Consider the following 18363-nt stretch of genomic DNA (forward strand, 5'->3'; position numbering starts at 1 on the left):
CGTCAGGCTTTTCAAATCATTTAGTTGAATTTTTCCAATTTTTTAAATTAGGTGTGTTAAAATGAAATTTGTATCATCAATTAATTGGAATATTGTAAAATAGTACAATTTGTTGACCAGAATAAAGATTGGGACATATTATTCAGTTACAACAAGAGTGGTATTGAGCCTTTAATCTTCCGACTGAGCTAATCCGCGAAAACTAATACTGGATCCCTTGCTTGATAATATTAGGTTATGTAATATGTGTATTATCATATATATGTTATATGGAAATGTGAATTTGCTGAGTTACTTTCCTTCAATTGTGCAGGCTTATCTGTAAAGTGAAATGAAATGAAATGAAATGGGGTTTAACATCCTATAGTCTACTGTTCTCCTCCGAACTGGGCTAATGAAGACAGACATACGCCATACAGTGTGTTATGAGGGAAATTTTGCCCGTACAGTGGCACTACGGCCTACTCTTATATCGAATTCCAACTGTCAAGGGATCTTTTACGTGCACTCCACGTGCACGGGTCCTCTGTTTTTGATCCCATCCAAACAACTAGACAGCTGTCCTTGTCAGGCCCTCTGTCCTGCATCAATGGCAAGGGGGTAACCACGCTGGAAAATCTGGATGAAGTTTCTTGGCCAATGCAGGGGTCGAACACCTGACTTCCAGGCTAGCGAGGCAGAGTCTTACATACTTAGCTGTTTGTAAAGTACTTAAAATATAAGATATTGTCTGTTCATATATACTCTTCAAAAAAAAGTAGGGGATATTCAGAAACTATACAAAACTGCGGAAATGCACTGCTGTATTTATTAGAGGTAACCAGTGTATGTTAATAACAGGCCAATTGCCTACACATGAACATAAACAGTTCATATGGGCGGCTTATCTGCTGGCCCCATTTCACTTGTAAAGAGATTTTTGTCTTAATAATGAGTAATTGCTCCACCAATCCTTGGTCGTTCAGCAATTCGTCGTGGCATGCTCCTAATCAACCGTCGAATCACGATTTGGGGCAATCTGACGTTGATGTCGACGGACACGTCTAGCCCGATCAAATTAAACGTAACACACTAAATAAGCAAAGATACGTTAAACAGTAAATCTTATGCAAGAACCGATAGGAAAGCAAACATGGATAGGATAAACCAGCACGCGGCAGTTTTCATCAACCCTTCCTTGAAGTGTCAAATTTGACAATGAACCCCTCCCACGTGTATGGCGCTATTGCGTCGCATGTGCAGCTCAGTGGCTCTGTTGGGGCGATAAGTTCTTCCATCTGTGAACATACTCTCAAAGCATGTCAAGTGTCCATGACTATTTATATCACAACCTGCATAGGTATTTGCATTTCAATATCCCCTACTAATTTTTAAAGAGTATATGCTCAACAAAATATACAATTTGTCATTATGTGATTCATTTGCTGCATTCCGGGCGACACATTTCTTCTTTTCAGAAATATAAACTTGCTTTCAAAATTACTTTTAAAACTTGCAGGTATTCTTCCCTATAACAGCTGAGAAATGAGGTTTTACATGTTGGAAACAGAAATAAGAAAGTCTTCACAGGTAATTGGGATTTTTAGAAGAGGTAGTGGTTTTGATCAAGATTACCTGTTGTCTGAATCTTCAGGTGTTTTTCTCTGTTTGCTATTTTTATCAGATGTCAACTTATCAGAGGTCAGGGAACAGATTTGGCCTAGAGAATATGAGGATGGGTTGAAAGCTAATCCTTATCACAGTGATTATCCAAAGACCACCCAGCTACCAAAATCCTTACTAGATGGGGAATTATTTTTGTTTGTGCTGAACTTTTTCATTTATGTAAAACAATACACATCTGATATACCACTTACTACTGGACAATTTACATAGAGCTAACGAATGTTTGTTATAATGTCAATATAATCAAACTAGATAAAGTTATCCATCCAAAATTTGGTACTGACAAATTTCCATGTGATCTGACATGGTTAATTTTCATATTACAGTCATAAACAATGTCTCTTTTAATTTAATACATTGGGAGACTAGTAAAAATAAAATAAACAAAATTTACATTGTTTTCATCATTACATTTAATGTCAATCTACAAAAAGTGTTTCCCACATTAATTATGTGATTGAGTTTCAAACTGCAAATCATGTTCTTATAAATACAATGTATGTCAAATGTACAATAATTACAAATGAACTGAATATAATCATGATGGCAAAATAGCTCAACAACCAAATAGGATATTTTAAATTTTAAATGAAAGCATAAGTTAATTTTTTTTTTTTAAATAAATACAGCAAATATGAAAGTTTCCCCAAATCACAAAACACATTGCCACATAGATAAACAACTGAACCTGGTTAAGTTTACAATCCTAGTAAACAGTAAGTTTAACAGAAACCTATCAGATCCGATAATATCTCTTTAATGCTGTCCGCAAAATAAAATGTACATTACTAATTAATAACATTGTATCTTGGTTACAACCTCTCTCTCTTTATTCATTTAGCCAAAAACAAAATAAAACTAGTAACAAACCAATAACTGTTTTATCTTTCAAATTTAATCCTACAAATCTTGTCTCATCTCTAATCAAAATAGCACATCAGAACTGCCGAATCCTACATTATACTGCAAGGGAAGACAACTCTGTTTGGGAGATTGCATATAACCATGACTGTTCAAATATATTTACATTTCCTATCTAGAAGGCAACATTTACAAATATATGATTTATTTACATATATTTACAATGATCTGATCTATATATATATATACATGGATGTAACAACGTGACAGTGTCAAAACAAAAACATATAAAAATGCTATTTTACAGGTTTAGATTTAGTTATCGTTATCTGACCATACAGTGTAAACACATCCTTATAAAAACTAATTTATAAAATCGTATATATATATATTTTGATTTATCAAAGAAAACAAATCATCTGATGTCATTATACACAGAATTTCGACATAAGAAACAATGTCTTCATAAAATGTACATGTATTGAGGTTTTCAATATAAAGTTGACACCAATTTCAGTGTAAAATAGGGATTCAGATTTGATGCCATCAAATGAGGACTGGTCATTTTGCTGGTTTCAATTAATGTAGCCAAGATTATAAACCACTGAAGTGGGTGACAAAAATGGAATTATGTTTGAAGGAGTAGTCCCAGGTTTCTAAGAATATTTCACACAGAATTAACTCATCTGATTGACTAAATATATATATCTGGGAGGTCTCTTTTAACATCTCAACAACATATTCCTTTGGTCATTTTAAAACTTAAACAATGTCACCTATTTTTAATACAATATTCCAGTACCATGTATCCTTTCCACCTGTAGACTTAAAGCTAGCAATTCAGTGTATAGTTTAATGCAGACACTAACTCCTACATAACTGTGGTAGACTTAAAGCCAGCAGTCCAGTGTATATTGCAGAGACTAATTCCTACACAAATACTGTCTATGGGAACTTTCAGCTATGCCTGCGGACCTCTGCAAATGTCAATGAATAATGAAGAATGATTGTCTAGCACTAGTTTATTTACATACATAATATAAACACATTCATTATTTCTTCTTGGCTTTACTCTTGCCCTTTCCCCTGGGACGACCTCTCCCACGCCCTCTACCTCTTCCTCTGGTGGGCTTTTTACCACTAGTTTCACCATCTGCTTCCTGTAAAAATATAACATATTTCATGCAACTCATTAAATATCCTTGAGCAGTTTTGTAATCTGCAACACTTAATATAAATTTTTTTTTCATAAGGGCATTGAGAAAAACATGTCTTTGTTCAACATTTTTTGACGAAAAACGTAATTTAACGGCGTCGGAACGTTAAAGACGCTCGATGTGGTTGAAATACTTATGAATTATTCCGAATCGGATTATATCGATGACACTGATTCAGAAGACGATATTTCTGATGAAAAGGATTTAGAATGATTTGCAAATTATAGATCAACTTATCCCCAGCAACTTTTTTACTGGTGTCAAGAGTCTATCACTTATAATTATTCGGCAGTAGGCGATTGAAATAGGCATACAAAATATTTCACGTCTGCCTTTATTTAGCCTGACCTCTTGACGTCATAACGTCAAAATGACGTCGACCGGTTAAGGGTTAAGTAATTAGCGCTATTTAAATATTCAATTGAAATGATCAATATAGGGACTTTTTTTGGTACATTTTACGATTTCAAGGAATAAATTATCTTTCAAAAAAAAATATATAATCTGTTTGTAAATTTTTAGTTAATATTAGTAAATATTTCATAGGGGACAAGAACATTTCGTTATTTTAATTTATATTTAATAACAAATATGAAAAATTCATTACAAAAAGCCTTGAAAAACTATGCATATTCATTTATTTGTGTAAGCAGTGTCACATTATATCAACAATAAACTTTCTAATGAGAGTAAAAAATCATTAAACAAACCAACTACCTTACTGATAAGGAAACATTTGAACTATAATTTGGCAATGTGATATGTATTGCATTGATCAAAGAACTGAATGTGAATTAGACTTAAAACTTTTAGAAGTTTTTGGATTCAGCAGCCTCACTTCATGCATGATTACAATCTTAAAAAAACAAACAAACATGAACTCACTGCTTCTTCTTGATTTGCTGTGGAAGAATCTAGATCTTCTTCTTGACTGTCCATAGATACATCTGCACCTTCCTCGCTCTCATCTTGTGACCCTTGGGGGGTGTCTACCTCATCAGCAACCTTTTCTACTGGATCATCTTCCGTATGGATGAGTAATTTGGTTTCATCTGGACTTTCTGGAGCTTCATCCCCTGCAGCTTTAAGTTTGGCTTCTTCCGCTTCTTGGGCTTTCTGAGCTGCCTGCTCTGCCTGCACCTGGGCAGCCTTTGCATCAGCCTCTTCCGCCTTAGCTTTTGCATCAGCCTCTTCCTTAGCTTTTGCATCAGCCTCTTCCTTAGCTTTTGCATCAGCCTCTTCCTTAGCTTTTGCATCCGCCTCTGCCTTTGCTTTGGCATCAGCATCTGCCTTTGCTTTGGCATGGGCCTCTGCCTTTGCTTTGGCATCGGCCTCTGCTTTTGCCTTGGCATCAGCCTCTGCCTTGGCATCAGCCTCTGCCTTTGCCTTTGCTTCAGCATCTGCCTTAGCTTTGGCGTCAGTGTCTGCCATAGTTTTGGCTTCCTTTTCTTCTTTTTCTCTTGCTTCTGCCTCCTGTTGTGCTTTGGCTTCTTGTTCTGCCTTCATTTCCTTTGCTCTTGCTTCTGCCTTGGCTATTGCATCCCTTACCATTTTTCTCTTGGCCTCTGCCTCAGCCTTTGCCCTTTCTTCCCTTTCCGCTTTTGCTTTGGCCTCTTTCCTCTCTTGAGCAATTTTCTCTTCGGCTCTTCGTTTGGCATCTTCCTCTGCCTTTTTCTTGGCTTCTTCAGCTGCCTGTAAAAAATAAATCAATGACATAAATGATTGAGTAAAACATGTACATTTGGTAACTTGAAAAGACAGATACGAAGAGGGTTACATCTGGAGAATGAGGGTGTGCACTATGCATAAAGCAGATGTAGTAAATGCCCCCAAACCTCCCCGTTTCAGAGCCTGCACCTACCTAAGCATAAATTACTTCCTAACTGTGGTCTCTAGTGTTATTATGAATGAATGGACAATTGAGACTACCATAAACTCGACAACAAACCCACAGTTGAATCTCAGCATGCACGGTGAGTAGTAGTAATAGGTGAGAGCATGCAGTCCTGAAGGCCATGAATGACAGTTTGATGATAATAGAACAATCATCATAGATTACTTCCATGAACATTACATTTGTTTCCAGTTTTAAAGGGACTATCCCGATTTGAACAGTGTCTCAAAAATTAGATTCCAAGTATGTATGAATTTTAATCGCCAAAATATAGAGGAATGGTGTATTTACCCTGTCTCAAAATTTCAGCTCAAAATATTGAGTCGTTTGGACGTGAACGTCAAAAGTGCTTATCCGGACACGTAACCCTTTTAAGATTTCGGTTCAATTTTTTTGTTGGGTGACCTGATAATCGATTCCCGTTCCTTTAGAGGTCTATACATCGAATGACCCATGTGCTGTACTTGAATAATGAAAGGTAAATTTCACCTACACATTATTTTTATGAAATAAAAGTCTGGTTTTATCCAGACGCCATATAATACAGCTTGGGACACCATTTCAAGATGAAGACTGACAAGTTTAAGTTGTTTAGAAACGTATCGCGTATATTCATTATATTGAGTTAGTTGCTCGGCCCTAAGGTAGAGGATTCTACGGGATTTTAACACAAAATTAAGCAGTTTTATTTTCCTAAATATTATCGGGATTGGCCCTTTAAAGAATCGGTGATAGTTAATCCTGATATTTTATTATTAATATCCTGTGAGATTAAAAAAAATACAAACCTTCCTCGCTGCCACTTGCCTTTCCTTCTCAGCTCTTTCTTTTTCTAATTTCACTCGTTCGGCCTTCTCTTTCTCTGCCTTTTCTTTTTCTAACCTCATTCGTTCGGCCTTCTCTCTATTTGCCATTTCTTTCTCAAGCTGCAATTTTTCTGCATTCAGTTTTTCCACACGGAGACGTTCCTCCTCTACTTTTCGCTCTTCTTCGTGAGGATCTTTTTCTAATACAGTCATTATTGATTTTGGTATATGTGCTTGCTTTTGAATGAAAATATAAACAATAGGATTAATTAGTTACTTCAGAACAAACAGAATAGAAGGGTGATTAAAGTCTAATCAATACAATACTTTTAGTCATATTGGGGTTATGTGTGTAAAACATGAATTTTGCCCAGGCAACAGTATTTTTGCCTACTTTTCAACAAATTCCAATTGCTTAAGTCCCTGAACATGCATGCCAATGTGTACATGGGTCACAACTAAGCACTCTTTCCTTATCAGACCAGGCACCCCAGCCGACAAGTGAGAACCAGGCTTGAAATTTCACTCATTCACTCTTAAAAACGATTATTGTCTGAAGTAGTTCGGAAGACAAATTAGAAGAGGAAAATGTGTAAGTAAGTAGTCGGTTTACATGCCTGTCATTAATATTGGATTTAGACAGTACGTAAGATATGTTTGCATTATGGATGATAACCTTCATAAAGTATATTTTCAGATGCTGTATTTAGTACAAAATTTACCTGATGTGGAGTAAGAGATTGAACATGTTCAAATAATGGAGCTCGTAGATCTGGTGTAATATCAAATACACTTTGTAACTGAGCCGGTGGTAGTTGTAATAAAACTTGGAATGATTGAGGTTTTGTTCTCTGACAACATTTTATAAATCCTTCCCATACTTTCTGTTGTTTCCATACCTTAAGAGAGAAAAAATGATTTTTCGCAAATTAAAATTAAACATACATTATTTATGCAAGAGCAAAATCTGATTATTGCAAGTCTTAATTTAGGCTTCAGATGTTATAGAAATTATAAATTAGATCTTTATTTAAACAACAAGCCCAAAATCAACTCTGTAGACCCACGGATGGCTCGGCTACAGCTCGGATTGAAATAGGATTTCACTTATTGATAAATTCAAATATGGCGCACCCTGATGAGAATACGTCAGTTAGATCGAGGCTAAATGATAGAGTGTACTTAGCGAGGCCGCTGTAAAGCGTTTCCGCATGCCATTGAAAACTTTACTTGATAATCGAGATATGTAGGTGGAGTTAACGCTTGTCAATAAAACGATCGACCAAGGTAAAGGCACACTTCACTACCATTTCTAGTCAAATATTACAACGATGATAACTATGTTCAGAATAAAGTAATTTGACTGAAATTTTCAATATATTCTTCTTTCATCATCTACTTTTGAACTGTTATAGCAAGAATGGCCAACTCTCTATAAAAATCTCCCATAATGTATCTTTAATGCTATCGTGGAATAAAATAAAAATATTAAATAGATACAATATGATAATCTGTAAGAAGGTAACCAGTTTCAAGATGGAATGAAAAGGAGTTTGATGTCGTACCAACTGCATATGTCATGCAGTGTGTTATGAGGAAAATTATGCTCAGCAGTGGTGATTCCACCTACACAGGCCCTCGATTTTACGTCCCATCTGAACAACTAGCCGCTTTCCTACCCAGTGCTGTGTTCTTAGTAACTAACAAGGTGAAACCACACTGGACAATACCAAGGAATTTCCTCTACCAACACCGGGATTGAACTCGAAACCTCCAGGTGATAGTGACTGAGCCATAGTAGCCCCTTCAGGTCAAGAAGCATATCGTCGGTGGGGAGTCAAAAGGTCATATCTGGCATATTTTGCGAAATTAACTTTTTTGCTTCTTCAGAATGAGGATTTTCTAGCACATCTTTTCATCTAGTTGTCATATTGATAAGCCAATAAAAAGAGGTTTTATAGATTTTGTTTCAAAATGTCGTATATGGGGTGTTCCAAAAAAAAAAACATTAAAAGTGAAAATGTCGTATTTTTTTAAAAAAAATTCAACTTTGTGTCTAACCAAAGTAATACAAATATGTATTATAGAAATTATTGTTGAGCGTCTACTGTGTGAATTAGACATTTTGATTCTTAACCTCTGTGTGTTTTTTGGCCCTCCTGGACAATTTCGCAAAATCCAGATACGACCTTTTGACTCCCCACCGACGATATAAGATTTAGACCTGCATAGAGAGAAATGTCTTAACAATAAGTAGAATATGGTGTGTTATAACTGACCTGTTTGGTAATTAATCGTTGTAAGATATTCATCACAAATCCTGTTAATCTAGGATACATTGATAATGATTGTAATACTGTTCTCATTAATAACGTAGGTAATGGATTAATCTCCATTAACTGTTGCATGGCTATAGCTAAAACTTCTGTCGTATATATAGTCTTCTCACTAAAACACAGGTTAGCAGCTAAAAATAGAAATGACATCTTATTTTCCTATTGTTAAAAACGTAAACTATAAAACTGGGTGTCTGTGACTACAGTGTTACAAATATGATCGCCACTAATTTCATTAAAGTGTAGTGCCTACAGAAGGCAATCATGGACAAGACAAGTTCTGTAAATGATGATTGTTTGTTCCCAGTGCATTGCAAATGAGTGGGCCTGCATGATTTGTCCGCCAATTGGCAAGCCGGTTTCTACCACGGCGTACGCCAGTCAGGTGACCATATCAAAGCAAATCAACTGACCCAACTTATAAACAATATGGCGTCGGATAATATTATAATATTAATCAAAAACAGTATTCTTGAAAGTATGACTATCAGTAAGTATTAATATTAATTATTAATATTAATATTGTTGATTTTCTGTTAAATCAAGTCACCTCGCCGCGACAACTGCCAGTATGCGCCGGTATGGACAAATCAATGAAGACTTATGACTTTTTGAAGGGAGAGAACTCTTGTCAAAATAGAAAGGATCAAAAGTCAGGATTTCTATTAGTCATGGTGAGTATTCAGGAACCCAAACGAACACACTATAAAGATTTGTCTATATATAACACTATACCTTTTATAACAGTTTTCATATCACATTTAGAAGGATCTATATTATGTAATGCTACCAATAACTCTGCTGGTGTCAGTGGGGAGGTGTAAGAAACAGCCGTGTCACCTGAAAATATATTTCTGATTATCAAATAATATTTAAACAATTTTGAAGTTTGTAAGTTGAATTCTGCATCTGACTTTTGTCATTGGTCTACAATGCTCATGTAAACCAATGAAATCAAACGAAACAGGAAAATATCATGAAGAATAGCATAAATCAGCTAAATAAGGCCATACATAACAAATATTCTGGTTCTCAGACAATCCTTAGCAAAAATCTGAGGTGGGAGGGAGGTTTTTATTTTTGTTTTGTCAAAAGGGTACTGATTCACTACTTGGTTAAATGACTTCTTATATACATATCAAATTTCAAGGCACTACATTTATCTTGTGTTGTTTAAAGGAATGTATGATTATCCAGTATCATTTATGATTTTTTATTTGTCTTGAAAAGTTATCAGGTTGTGCGCTGGATTCATTCAAATTCTTTTAAAGATTTACTTCCTGTAACAGAGGTAAAATATTTACTTGCAGTAATTAAAGATGCTGTTCTTATTTTTTAAAATAAAAACAGGTCATGCAGCCCTTTTGAAATGAAATGGGGTTTAACGTCCTACTGTTCTGCTCCTATACTGGGCTAATGAAGACGGGCATACGCCATACAGTGTGCTATGAGGGAAATTTTGCCCGGGCAGTGGCACGGTCGCCTACTCCCATATATCGAATTCCAACTGCCAAGGGATCTTTTACGTGCATTCTAATGTATACACGGGACCTCGGTTTTTTGTCTCATCCGAAGGACTAGACAGCTGTCCTTGTCAGGCCCTCCGTTCTGCGTCACTGACAAGGGGGAAACCACATCGGAAAATCCAGATGAACTTTCTCGGCCAATGCAGGGATCGAAGGCTCTTTTGAAGTGATCCAGGATTTTCTAAGAACCAGAATATTTTTTTCTTGTATGGCCTAAGATACACGAGAATTGATTAGACAACAAAACTAGATATGATAATGAAAAGGGATTTATAACCAGTGGACTTGGCATACTATCAAAGTACAAGACAGGCCTAGATGATATTAAAGATGGGAGTGTAGAGTTCTATACAGTTTAAATCTACTTACCATGTCCACCCATCAGTCTATGAAAAACCTCTTTAACAACAATAGGATTTAATTTGATGAGTTTCGGTAGAGCACCTGTTACTTCTTTCTATTAAAAATAATAAAAAATATGCATTTAGATTATTTAACGACAACAATATGGGTATTTTTAGACAATGATATTAGACAAGATAGAAATAATATAGAATAGCATGTGTTAGGTCAAACAAATTGAACTTTTGATGAGAGCAACCAAATACTTCTGTTTTTTTATGTAAGCAAGATTTTTAATGTGTTTCCGAAGAACAAAACTTCAAATTGGTGTTTGGACATTTTTGAAAAATCTGAATGTATAGCATTCGGCATAAGTAAAACCATCTCTATATTGGTTTCACACGAGCCAACTTATCTCAAACACTGCCTTTAACTGAATATAAGCATGCTGGAAAATATCAAAATACACATCAAAAATATATATTTACCTTAGTTAGACCAGTGAGTACAGGTATGAGGAATCGAACATCAGGTACACGTTTATGATATAAATCACGAATTCTTTCTACTAACTCTGGTGATGGAGCACCTTAAATTATATAACATATAGATATCAATTATTACATGTATAACATTTCATATGCATCAATGTCTTTAAAATGCAATGCAAACAATTTTTTTTAAACCCATCACCTAGAAGGGCCTGTTTTTAATCCAATTCAATCCAAGACAGGATGATTAATAGTTTGGTTTTTCTTTTATTGATTAAATCTTAAATAATCAATTTTTTGGGTATATTTTAACATGGACTTAGCCTTGAAAAATTAGATATTGTCTTAAAAATGCAAATGTCGATCAGCAGTTTTTAGACTTTCGTGATCATGCATCCAGTATTATATTACCACTGTAACTGGAAATTTTGGTATAAAGTGCATCAAAGTATATCATATCAGAAACGTAATGGAGGGAGGAATTTAGCAAGAAAGTAAAGACATGAATTTGTGTATTCATAATTTAAATTTATAGAAATAAAAACAGCTAAGTCAAATATTTATATCAATCAGGTAAAAAAGCAGGAACAGATTGAATGGTTTCTATAGTTAATAACTTACATTTATCAGTAAGAATATGTATAACTCTCATAACTAGAGTTTCAGCACCTTTAGGACAGTTTTCTACCATTGTTAATAACTCTGGTGATTCCATTCCCATACCTTTTACCTATAATACATGTGTAATATCCTTTCAAATAATAGTACAGGCACTTTATCAATTGTACATTATTCATAGTTTATCAATTGTACATTATTTATAGTATGTGACAATTACATGATGATTTCATAGAAATACACATATGTGATAGTGTATAATTAAGTGAGACATTGCCAAATATATTGATACAACACATGGGCTAATTTTACTGAATATCATTTAGGGAAGTAACACTGACAAGATGAATATCCATATATATGCTTATAGCTATCAAAATTTAGCGCACTTCATATAACATTCATGATCTTTGACTAAGTTCAATGAACAGACTGATTTAATGTTCCATGAACAGAAACAACAATATATAAAGATTTATATGTGAGAACTTACAGGAATTTCTAACATACGTAATATAGCTCTCTTTACATCAGCTGATGTGGCTGTATAAACATTAGATAACCTGCAATATCAAAATAAATTACTAGATATTTTAGAACTAACACAGGGATACTTTTTACATAACCTATCTACATTTAGCCCTAAAAAATGCTTGAAAATACGGGTTCAAATAGTTAAAGATGACTTACTCGTGTATAAGTTTATGGTAAAAGGTGACCCATTCGTGTACAAGTTTATGGTAAAATGTGACCCAATAGTGTGTAAGTTTATGGTAAAAGGTGACCCATTCGCGTACAAGTTTATGGTAAAATGTGACCCAATCGTGTATAACTTTATGGTAAAGGTGACCCAATCATGTATACATTTATGGTAAACGTGTATAAGTCTATGGCAAAAACTGACTAAATCGTATATATGTTCGTGAGTGAAGGTGACTTAATCATGTTAAATTTATGGAAGATAGCCACACAAATCGTGGAAATATGCCTATACAGCAGCTATGTCTCGGCAGCAGCGTATAAAAAAGAAGTAAACTTACTCGTGTATAAGTTTATGGTTCATTGGCAACAATCCTAGATATAAGTATAGATGCATCTTTATAAAATCTTCAGTCCAGTTAACTTGAACATCTAAAATATTATAATATAAAAATTTTATATGAAACATAAGAATGTCTAATCTCAAGGAATATTCTCTTATTTAGTTTCCGATCTCAATGCAGTTATGTTGTGGATTATGAGGTCATGAAATCATGATATTATCTATATTGAAGAACAGGGGAGTTCAGTCAGACTTTTTTGTAATCAAGAAAAGTGAATGTGAAATAAAAAATGAAATGAAATGAAATGGGGTTTAACATCCTACTGTTCTGCTCCAACTGGGCTAATGAAGACGGGCATATGCCATGCAATGTGCTATGAGGGAAATTTTGCCCGTGCAGCAGGAGCTGGGCCTACTCTTATATCGAATTTCAACTGCCAAGGGACGTGAAATAAAAGGCCAAAACCAAATAAGAAAGATTCTTTCCGAAACCCCACCAATGGGACAAGTTTATAACAATAGCTCAAAAAGAACAAACTTAGTACATATCATAAGTATAAGTAAACATTCATCTTGTATCTACCTTTAACACGGCCATCAGCACCAACTTCAGCTTTAGGTAAAAGCAATTTCTGTAAATTACCTAAAGCATATCTCTGAAAAATGTATTATATAAACAACTCATTACAAAATAAAAAAGTAATTACTACATATATATTTAGTGTTGCATATATCATCAGTGATGCTATTTGTCATACTAATACACACAAGCATCATGGCCGGAACACTTACTTGCAGGTTTCAGAAATAGAAACACTCATAACAAGGATTAGTTTGGTGTGTTAATTTTTGACCATGAAAGTGAAAGTAACTATATGTATATGTGGGATAAATAAAAAAAGTGTGATCCAAAAGGCTAATTTTGGCATATTTTGACAAGTCAAAGGTGATGAATCATAGCTATGTTTCATTGCCTGGCTTCCTATCTTTCACTAAAGGTAAGCTGGACAGAATAATCATAAATAACCATTCTCCACACAAGTCTCACTATCTAGCATTTGACTCTGCCATCGGCTAGCGCACTACACCGGTTGACAATAGCATTAGTTAGAAAAGTTCCAGAGTTATAAATTCTTAATGGGTTTTAGTCAATTTTAGGGGAAAATGTCATCAATTATGACCCCATTGCTATTTTATTATAGTAATAAAAATACATATATTATCATTTATTTAGTTTCCATTGTACTGTTTATCGTCTGTCGATACTAAGAATCTTGGTGGCGTAGTCAAATGAGCCGTTAGTGTGAACTGCAAGGGAAGACAACTCTGTTTAGGAGATTGATACATAACTTCACAAGTTTACTAACTAACAGAAAAGTTGGTGGGAAAGGAGAGTGTATAGATGAAGGAGAGTTAATTAACTTACCTCTATTGCTTCTTGTAGTTTAAGTTTACCCAATAAAGACTTGGTTATAGTTATAGCATTATTCCTCACCTAATAATATACCATTTTATAAACATAAATTTAATTCAATAAAACATGTCATTTAATTAATATCTTTTAATCATAGACACATAATTATTGATCATCCGTTTAAATCTCCACCATCTGATAGTGTAGAGAGTTGATTATAGGCTTATCATGTGAATAGATAACTAAATAATAACTGATACACATTTGAAACCAAAATAAAGACTTAGCTCTTACATCTTTGATGGAATGCAATTAGGTCTACTGTATTTAATACGAACAACATTTTAACAATGTTTCTCTCATCAATATCAAGCACATCATATAATTATCAATTCTGTATGGTAATATATCAATACAAATATAAACAAACCTCCACATTTTCATTGCCAGTAAATTCCAGGAGAACATCGAGAAAATGTAATCTATGATTTGGTCTCATTAATATTAACTTCTTTAATGTCTCCATTCCACTTTCTAGATGATTCTATTATAAATATAAAATAAAACATGTACATGTGTGCTTCTCCAAACTTTAGACTTTTACTTGTCTTCTCTAACTCCTCTTTTGTCTTAATCCAATCATGTTGCCAACCATCTTGCTAAAGCAGTAACAGCAATGTTTTGCTAAGATATACCCACTTCCACTCAGAAATGAAATGAAATCAAATGGGGTTTAACATCCTACTTTTCTGTTCCGACTGGACTAATGAAGACAGCTTCCACTCAAAGGACACTTCTCTATTTATAGAACATCTACATCTTTTTCAAAGTGTTGTGACCATCAGAAAAAAACATAAGATTAATATTTTAACAACAGTTTATATATTTATTTTAATGTGATCGGTCAGTCCTTATTAATCAATAATGGTTAAATATCTTACCTCATTAGAACAATATCGTCTCAACATTTCTACAGCATTATCTGTTACAACAGGTGCTTCTAATATAAGTCGACTAAACAACCTTAAAATATAAAATATGTCCTATTATACAGACAAACCATGGTTAATATAGTCAATATTATACTCACATAGTCTGGTTACCATATACAGAGATTCTCACTATTTTCTTGCAATTCTAAATGTTAACCAGAATCTAGTTAGAAGGTTTGAATCATTCACAGTTTAAAAATGAACTGAAATAGGATTTAACATCCATCTGTTCTGCACCAACTGGGCTAATGAAGGCGGGCATACTCCATAAAGTATGCTATGAGGGAAATTTTTCTCGGACAGCGACACCACAGCCTATTCTTATAACGAATTCCAACTGTCAAGGAGTCTTTCATTTGCACGCCAATGTGTACACAGGACCGCTGTTTCCCACCTATCCGAACGACTAGACACTGTCCTTGTCAGGTCCTCTGTCCTGCACCACTGACAAGGGGGAACCATGTCGGAAAAACATGAGGATCTTTATCAGCCAACACTGGTAGCAAACCTGAGACCTCCTATGTTGGATTTTAAATAATTGATATTTAAGGCAACACAAATAAAATAAGTTGTTTCTCGGGCACCGCCCGCACGCAAAATTGGTTGCGCGTGCGGCCTATTTATTAGTCTTGATGAAAAATAAAAAATATGTAACGCCCGCCCGAACATCGATAAGCAAGTCATAAAAAAAATATGCCGCATGTATCTACATGCCCCATACGTGAATATCCATTCAAATGTATTAAACTGATTCAGATGTAAACGCTCATTTACGGGTCTTTTTTTATTGATATCGAAAGAACCTCCATTTTTGTATCACATGATTTTAATTACCTCCCCTTGTGAACTAGAATTTGATTCGTGTTAAACATCGAAAGTCATTGACAACAATGCAATGTATTTCAATCATTCGATCTTAATCGGCTCATTATTGCCGGCTTCAGTCGGTCCATGTTTGAAAAAATCCTACTTATAAAACAATGAATCGTAGAACAGGTTAATTATTATAACTTGTGGCTACGAATACGATACGATGATAGTCACCATACCTTAGTCAGAATCTGGGTCATTAGCACATTTAACGGTAGTTTTGATAATCCGGAAAATAATAATTGGATTACACATTTGATGGTTTTACTGACGAGTTGTTAGTTAAATTTAAATAGTCATTCGATATAAATCCTGAGAAACACACCGAATAACCTGAGAAACAGTCATATCCCGATGACACGTGACATTGGTTGGAATTAGGTCAATCATTATAAACCAGCGATACTAGATTTAGATCGCAGTGTGGTTTACCGTGATGATTATTTTTGATACACATGCTGACAGAGGTTTACTCTTTAAAATATTGTCGTTATTATGGACGGCTATTAATAGTCGTACGGAATTTTATTTTAGCCAATTTCAATTATGATTGTCACCATTACCATTAGTAAGCTACATTACGTGAATTAAATATGGAAAATTATTTTCCTTTCAGTCAGTGTTCAGTGTTTGAGTAGACTTGATTTTTGGGTTTATGTTCTAAGTATGTATAATATATAATTGAAAGCAAAACCGTAGACAAGTAATGACTTTCTCATTAAAAAAAAAAAAAAAAAAATACAAGGCCGCCCTCCCGCCCAAACAATTTTCAACAATAGGCAAATTTTATTTTGCACCATCCTCTAGCCATAAATGAGATAAAAAAAAAAATAAACCGCCCTCCCCCCCTACAGTTTCAGCTGTCAGTTGCCCGAGAAACAAGACATTTATTTTGTGTAGCCTAACAAATAATAAAATATTTTCAAATGCACAAAAATACGTACCCATCTTTCTGGTCGGGTCTCTCTAATAACATCTTTAACAGTCGAGTGAGACATTCATCATAACTAGCAAGACTTTGTTTATCTTTCTGAGGATTAGCCACACTAAAACCCTGACAATTAGCATATTCCTGATATAACCAAGCAAATGCTATATCAGATCGATTCTTTAAATCATCAAATATAAAATTCTGTAACACTGTCAAATAAAAATATATCAATTCATATTAAAAAAGAATTTCTGTTTAAAAATGGTATTAGGTTAATTTACTGTATCAAACAGGCTAATGAAGATAGGCATACGCCATGCAATGTGCTAGGATGGACATTTTTCCCTAATAGCATTACTAATGACCCACTCTTATTTTGAATTCCAACCGTCAGTAGATTTATTCTGTGTTGTCAATGGTATACAGGGCACTTAAGAGTTTTTGTGTTTTTTTCTCCAAGCCAAATGATTAGATGTATTTCCTTGCCAGGACTTCTGTTGGGCACCACTGACAAGAGAGAACCAGATTGTAAAACCCTGAGGAATTTTGTGAGCCAACATCAGTATTAATTTGGGACCTGAGGGTTAGCACAATACAACTATATTGACCTATCTACCGTAGCTACCAGATTACAGGTAAATGTTGTGATATATTTTAAGCCATATATGGAGAAAATGTTGTTAAATGAGATAGGTTTTCTTATGTTTTAATGATTTTTTCAAAAATGTTATTTAACTTACTTTCTTTGAGACCACCACCAAACTGAGCTGTTAAAGTAGCTAATATCTTTACTCTGACTGAACCCAAGTTATTATTATGTGCTATCTCTGTAATAGAAAAACAATAATTCATTTAATAACGTTAAGTTGTAATTAGTAATTCATCAAGTCCGGCCATTCTCTCCAGCATACATTGGCATGCCATAGATCTTACAACAGAATTTTTAAATGCATAAATTATATGCATACAAAACCTGAACTGCAGCATGCTACCAAGGCATATGAATCTGCTGGGGCATCCTCAGAAATATAAGCTGACTCATAAACCCTTCACCATTGGCACAATTACTTCAGTAAAGAAGGCTGCACAAGGAAACGTAACAAAAAAGAGTCAATCCCTATAAACAATTTTTTATAAGAATGTTAAAATATCTTACTCTCTGCATTCAGAACTCTCTTCATCGTAGAAACTGTCATGGCGTCTAACTCTTCTTTTTCTAGGGGACTGGTTATGTTGGATAATTTGAACTGCCTTAGTTTTTGAGGGACTGCCTGATAAAACACAATCATAAAGTAATCAATAAGACATTTTTATAGTATCTGATTATCGGTTGAAAGAATTTTAATTTCTTACAAACT

General features: G+C 34.4%; 1 protein-coding gene across 2 annotated transcripts in view; it reads right to left on the reverse strand.

The window, feature by feature from the left end:
* Positions 1–2060: 2060 nt before the first annotated feature.
* Positions 2061–18363, reverse strand: part of LOC126821846 (symplekin) — a 30910-nt gene continuing 14607 nt past the window's right edge. The window contains exons 16-33 of one of the 2 annotated variants that reach the window (XM_050550369.2): positions 18162–18276; positions 17746–17832; positions 17019–17214; positions 15154–15235; positions 14643–14756; positions 14225–14293; positions 13382–13454; positions 12797–12887; positions 12250–12319; positions 11760–11868; positions 11136–11236; positions 10675–10762; positions 9515–9619; positions 8723–8910; positions 7166–7342; positions 6426–6680; positions 4629–5435; positions 2061–3686 (exon numbers count right to left, since the gene is read on the reverse strand). In XM_050550369.2, the coding sequence (XP_050406326.1) occupies positions 3579–3686; positions 4629–5435; positions 6426–6680; positions 7166–7342; positions 8723–8910; positions 9515–9619; positions 10675–10762; positions 11136–11236; positions 11760–11868; positions 12250–12319; positions 12797–12887; positions 13382–13454; positions 14225–14293; positions 14643–14756; positions 15154–15235; positions 17019–17214; positions 17746–17832; positions 18162–18276 (2835 nt within the window). In that variant the 3' untranslated portion in view covers positions 2061–3578. Of the gene's footprint in view, positions 3687–4628; positions 5436–6425; positions 6681–7165; positions 7343–8722; positions 8911–9514; positions 9620–10674; positions 10763–11135; positions 11237–11759; positions 11869–12249; positions 12320–12446; positions 12460–12796; positions 12888–13381; positions 13455–14224; positions 14294–14642; positions 14757–15153; positions 15236–17018; positions 17215–17745; positions 17833–18161; positions 18277–18363 lie in introns of those variants that run through there. The other variant, XM_050550371.2, reaches the window with a different exon arrangement.

Source organism: Patella vulgata, chromosome 5 (genome assembly GCF_932274485.2).
Source record: "Patella vulgata chromosome 5, xgPatVulg1.2, whole genome shotgun sequence".
In the NCBI taxonomy this organism is placed as follows: domain Eukaryota; kingdom Metazoa; phylum Mollusca; class Gastropoda; family Patellidae; genus Patella; species Patella vulgata.